Source organism: Pelophylax lessonae (genome assembly GCF_965119305.1).
Source record: "Pelophylax lessonae genome assembly, chromosome: 1".
NCBI lineage: Eukaryota > Metazoa > Chordata > Amphibia > Anura > Ranidae > Pelophylax > Pelophylax lessonae.
The window spans coordinates 576049865-576055864 of NC_138768.1; the positions used below are offsets into that span (position 1 = coordinate 576049865).

Consider the following 6000-nt stretch of genomic DNA (forward strand, 5'->3'; position numbering starts at 1 on the left):
GGCCCTCCGAGGCCGCCGTGGGGGAAGCCAAATAGTCACGCTCGGCTTGAAGCACCGCCTCACCCGCCTCTTTCTCCCAGCGCCTACTATTAGATTTAATAGACGATACCTCTTTGATGCACAGCCCACGTAAATATGCTTTCATAGTGTCCCATACAATCCCCGGAGCTGCAGAGTGCCTGTTCTCAGTAAAAAAGTGCGTCAGTTGGGTAGTAAAAGCTGCATGGTCTGGGAACAATGAAAGCCAGAATGGATTCAACTTCCAGTGCGTGGGCAATCTACTCCCCGGAAACCTGAGCCGGAGCTGAAGCGGGGAGTGATCTGACAATCCCCTGGCCAAATAGGTAACTACCGGGGAAAGGGCATGGGTAAGATCCGAGCCAAAGGCAAGATCAATACGGGATAGGGATGAGTGTGACAGTGAGTGACAGGAGAAACCAGCATCGAGCGGGTGCAAACTGCGCCAGAGATCCGCCAGGCCCAGCTCCCCCATAAATCGGGCAAACGGAGTGGGTCTCCTGGAACCCCCGGGGCAGTACTTCTTATAAACATCCAAAGTCGGGTCCAGCACGTTATTAAAATCACCCAACACTAGCACCGGCACCTGGGAGTGTTTCCCAACAAACCGAGACAGGCACTCTAGCACCTCAAAGGAGAAGGGAGGCGGTATATATACATTAGCTACAATACACTCAAATGCATTCCATACTCCCACCAAAAAAATAAATCTGCCCTGAGAGTCCACCAATGAGTCCCGCAATTCAAATTTGATAGATGCGGAGAGTAAAATTGAGACACCCCTAGAGTATTGGCTGTGATAGGAATGAAACTGGGTCGGAAACCGCCTAGAGCGGAGTCCGCTAGAGGATTCTGGAGTAAGGTGGGTTTCCTGCAGACACACCAGCGCAGGACCCTGGTGCGACAACAGGGTCATTACAGCAGTGCGTTTACTCGCATCCCCCAGTCCCCGCACATTCCAGGATAGCAGAGAGTCATCAATGGTCGCCATGGTAGTCAGGCAATGCAGTAAGATGGTAGGACAAGCCTACAAGCAAACAGTGAGGAGGAGTCCACAGGAGAAATCCGATACTCAGGAAGTAGAAGAGGGGTAGTAGAAGAGGGCCCGAACTTGCATAAACATAGAGACCCTGTTCTTCCCTTCCACGGGCTCAGGAAAGCGGGACAGCAGTTGTACCATAATCTCTGACCAGTGCACGGCTCCGTGGCTCTCAACAGGAGAATAAGTGGACCCGTACACCATAGAAAGACCCTTGCTCCTCCTGAGGATGATCACTCCGCCGCAGCTCTGAGCTGCGGCTCCTGGCGGTCTAGCCAATTTGTGGCAGATATGGGGCTCTCGAAGAAGTGCACAGTCCCGTTCGCCACCACACGTAGCTTGGCCGGATACATCATGGAATATACCAAGGGGATGGCGCGCAGACGTTTTTTAACTTCGGTAAAGCGCGCCCTCTGCTTCTGCAGAGCTGCAGAAAAATCAGGATAAATGGAGATTTTAGCACCTTGAATCTCCATGCGAGGCTGTTGCCGGGCAAGTCTCAGAATGATATCTCTATCTCTATAATGAAACAGCTTCAGTAGGAATGGTCTGTCAGGGCCACCTGGTGGAGGGGCCCTGAAAGGCACCCTATGTGCCCGCTCCACAGAGAAAAACGGGGAGAGATTGTCTTTCCCAAAAGTAGTTAGTAACCATTGCTCTATAAATTCCACCGGAGTTTTACCCTCCGCTTTCTCAGGGATGCCCACCAGGCGCAGATTACTGCGACGCAGCCGGTTTTCCATGTCCTCCAGCCTATTCATCGCTTCAGAGACCCCAGAAGAGTTCATGCGCACATCTTGGATCAGGGGGGGTAAATCATCCTCAACAGCGCTCACTCGACCCTCCAAGGCTGTGGTCCGCTCTCTCATCTTTTGCATATCTTGCCTGATATGCAGCAGGCCCTCCTTCATGCTCTTAACTTCCACAGACAACTCAGATAGTGAGGCCCCATAAGTGTGTATAGCCGTCAGGACATCCTGTATAGTGGGGATGGCCTGGGGGATATTGTCCAGCGGAGCTGCTCCCTCTGCACCCTCCAGCCGAGTACTCACTGTGTGCCCAGAAGGAGATCCGGCCTGGACAGCCTCGTGTGGGGACATCGCAGCCACAGGCGGAGATGGAGGATTCCTGGAGGACGGGGCGGGAGCCGGAGGAGGAGATGCTGGCTTGTGCTTAGCAGGGTCCCTGGCAAACTTTCCCAGCTTAGCGATGGCAGTCGGCGGAGGCTTCTCACGAGTTGCACGCTGCGGGAGCGGGCCGGCGCCATCTTGGATTTGCCTGGCTGCGGCTGTGCTGTCGTCTTTCCTCCTCGTCATGGCGGAGTGCGGCAGTGAGGATCACCAAACAGCCACCGGGATGTAAGGAGCAGCGGTGCGGGTCGACCAGGTACCGTCAGCGGGCTCTAGGGTCCGATTAACAGGATTATTTCAGGCAGGATAGCGGAGCCGACTCGAGACACGTCTGCTCACATCGGCAGTTCAGCCACGCCCCCGTGTATCATCTTTAGAAGAGGGTTTGTTCTGGGACGACAGCCATGCAGACCAGTTTAATGCAGTGTGCGGTGTATGGTCTGAGCACTGACAGGCTAACCCCCCCCCCACCCCTTTAACCTCTGAGGCAATGCTGGCAGCACTCATACGTCTATTTCCCAAAGACAACCTCTGGATATGACGCTGAGCGCGTGCACTCAACTTCTTTGGTCGACCATGGTGAGGCCTGTTCTGAGTGGAACCTGTCCTGTTAAATTGCTGTATGGTCTTGGCCACCATGCTGCAGCTTAGTTTCAGGGTCTTGGCAATCTTATAGCCTAGGCCATCTTTATGTAGAGCAACAATTCATTTTTTCAGATCCTCACAGAGTTCTTTTGCCATGAGGTGCCATGTTGAACTTCCAGTGACTAGTAAGAGAGAGTGAGAGCGATAGCACTAAATTTAACACACCTGTTCCCCATTCACATCTGAGACCTTGTAACACTAACGAATCACATGACACGGGGAAGGGAAAATGGCTAATTGGGCCCAATTTGGACATTTTCACTTCGGGTGTACTCACTTTTATTGCCAGCGGTTTAGACATTAATGGCTGTGTGTTGAGTTATTTTAAGGGGGACAGCATATTTACACTGTTATACAAGCTGTACACTCACTACTTTACATTGTAGCAAAGTGTCATTTCTTCAGTGTTGTCACATGAAAAGATATAATAAAATATTTACAAAAATATGAGGGTAGTATTCACTTTTGTGAGATACTGTATTTGGCTCCATCCATCTTCCCATCAACTCTGACCAGCTTCCCTGTCCCTGCTGAAGAAAAGTATCCCCAAAATCTAATGCTGCCACAACCATGTTTCACGGTAAAAAAGTTCAATTATAGTTTAATTTGACCTGAGCACCGGTTTCCTGTGTCCCGCACATGGTTTCTTGCAAAATTGCAAACGAGACTTCTTATGGCTTTCATTCAACAATGGCTTTCTTCTTACTACTCTTCACAAAGGCCAGATTTGTGGAGTGCACAAATAATATTTGTCCAGTGGACAGATTCTCCCACCTGAGCTGTGGCTATCCATAGCTCCTCCATTGTTACCATGGGCCTCTTGGCTGCTTCTCTGATTAATGCTCTCCTTGCCCGGCCTGTCCATTTCGGTGATGGCCATGTCTTGGTAGGTTTTCTGTTGTGCCATACTCTTTCCATTTTAAGATGATGGATTGAACAGTGCTCTGTGCGATGTTCAAAGCTTGGGATTTTTTATAACCTAACCTTGCTTTAAAATTGCTAAAAGATGCTGTTTATTTACGAAGGTTCTCTAAGTAACAAACCTCTGAGGACTTCTCAGAACAGCTGTATTTATAAGGAGAGTAAATTACACACAGGTGGACTCTATTTACTAATTAGGTGACTTCTGAAGGCAATTGGTTCACCTAGATTTTAGTTAGGGGTATCAGAGTAAAGGGGCCTGAATACAAATGCATGCAACACTTTTCAGATATTTATTTGTAAAAAAATGTGAAAATCATTTATCATTTTCCTTCCACTTTACAATTATGTGCCACTTTGTATTGGTCTGTCACATAAAATGTATTTTACGTTTTTGGTTGTAACATGACAAAATGGAAAATTTCAAGGTGTATGAATACTTTTTCAAGGCACTGTACATACGTACATACATACACATAATGTATATCTTTCAGCATTCACTTTGATAAAAACCCATCTGTATAGCTCATTTTAACAAATATTACTTTAGTGAACCTTAAATTCTTGTAGGAATTATCCGTTTTTACCATTTTAAAGTGACAGAACTAACTTGATGCTGAAATAAGTAATAGAATTCTAAAAATGTTTTTTATTTTGTTTTGGAGAGGGCGAGAAAGGGTTAGGTCTCTGTCAGGTTTTAAATGCTGTGTGTCATTGTTGTGGGATCTCCTCAACTGTTTCGGTCACAACCGCTACCCTTGTGTCGCAAGAAGACCAGGGTAGTGGTTTATGTCATTGCAAAGCCAGAAAATGGTACCCACTACACTTTTTATGGTATCACATGGATGGAAAGTGAGGGAAGATCTTAGTAAAGTTACAGACAGAAGTGAAATATTAATCCAAAAAGATCCTGCGCTAAAAATAAGTGAACATATAAATTGATAATGGTGAAAGCAGCTGAAACACTTGATCAATAGTTAATCAAACAATATAAGGCAAACAATAGTGCAGCGCTATCAAATATGGTGCAACCCATACAAATGTGAAAAAAATGAGTATTAAGTGAATAACACTAAATACTTTGGGTAAACACAAAAGTCCATTGAGTGATAAGTGTGAATCCAAAAAAAAGTCCCAGAAAGGTGATGTCAAAGCGGAAGACTTGAGTCCCAAGGTAAAAGGCAGGAATACACCCGTGATATATTTATCAAAGTGGCAGCTTACCAGAAGCTGAGGCCTCCAAACTAATGGATCGGCCACACATGCTTAGATATAATTCAAGTGGATCGCATCCTTCATGGACCAGGAAAACCAAGTATATTCCACTACACCGTATGAGATATGGAACTCCAGACGTAATATCATAAATGTGTAAGGGGAAATAAGTAGCACATAGCATAATCCCATTTTGAATACACACAAAAATTTTATTTAAATTGCACTTACAATGGGTTGACTTGCATGTAGGCACATCAAAGACAAAAGCAAAACCGCGGCGTCCCGCGTGTGTGGAAGAGCCGGCGTCTAGGGGGCGTGACAGTTGTGCGTCCAGTACCACCCAAGTGAAGTATTCACAGAAAGGTTGATTCCTTCCCATTTTATCCAAAACGAAAAAAAAAAATAAAAAATTGGTTGGAGTTATTGGCAGTGTTAACCACATTATGTATCATGCATTTAAAAGTGAGGGGAGAGGTATTTTCACAGAGTTTGGGTATGTATTAATCAGCAAAAAAAACCTTCTACAGAAAGTATTGCAGGTTGAAGAAAAGTTCACTAGTGTTGTCCTAATGCAGGATTAAGGTGTAGATGGCATTGGATGCACAGTGCAATATAGTACAGTGAGAAAGTACTTAATTTTCCTATAAGTGGGTTTCCGAAGGTTGGCTGCATCACACCAGAAACTGCCACGTTGCTCAGGGTGATGGTGTCTTCTCTCAGCTGATTGGTGGGGATTTAATCCCAGAGAGGAAAATCAGTCCCATAGATTTTCTACTTATTATTTAAGTGGAAACCCTCTTAATTGTCACTAGGATCTAACCTGCACAGCTTCACATCTTTAGATTTTCTGTCCTGTCTTTTAGAAGCCTGAGCCTGCTGATGACTTCCGCTTCTGCCAGAACACAAATTACACCAGCTGCATAAATGATGAAACCATTGAAGATTGGAGGCAGAAAGTCATAGAAAATAGTCATTCCAACACCATGAAGTATGTTTGAGTAAAAATACTATAAATCTGAAGTTTAGCTT

General features: G+C 45.9%; 1 protein-coding gene across 2 annotated transcripts in view; it reads left to right on the plus strand.

Annotated features, from left to right (window-relative positions):
• HERC3 (HECT and RLD domain containing E3 ubiquitin protein ligase 3) overlaps window positions 1-6000 on the plus strand; it is a 136761-nt gene that overhangs the window by 85015 nt on the left and 45746 nt on the right. For both annotated transcript variants that reach the window (XR_014225897.1, XM_082272057.1), the window contains exon 10: window positions 5835-5959. Coding sequence is in view for 1 of the 2 variants with exons in the window: in XM_082272057.1 (XP_082128183.1) it covers window positions 5835-5959 (125 nt within the window). In the remaining variant the exon portion in view is untranslated. The remainder of the gene's footprint in view (window positions 1-5834; window positions 5960-6000) is intronic.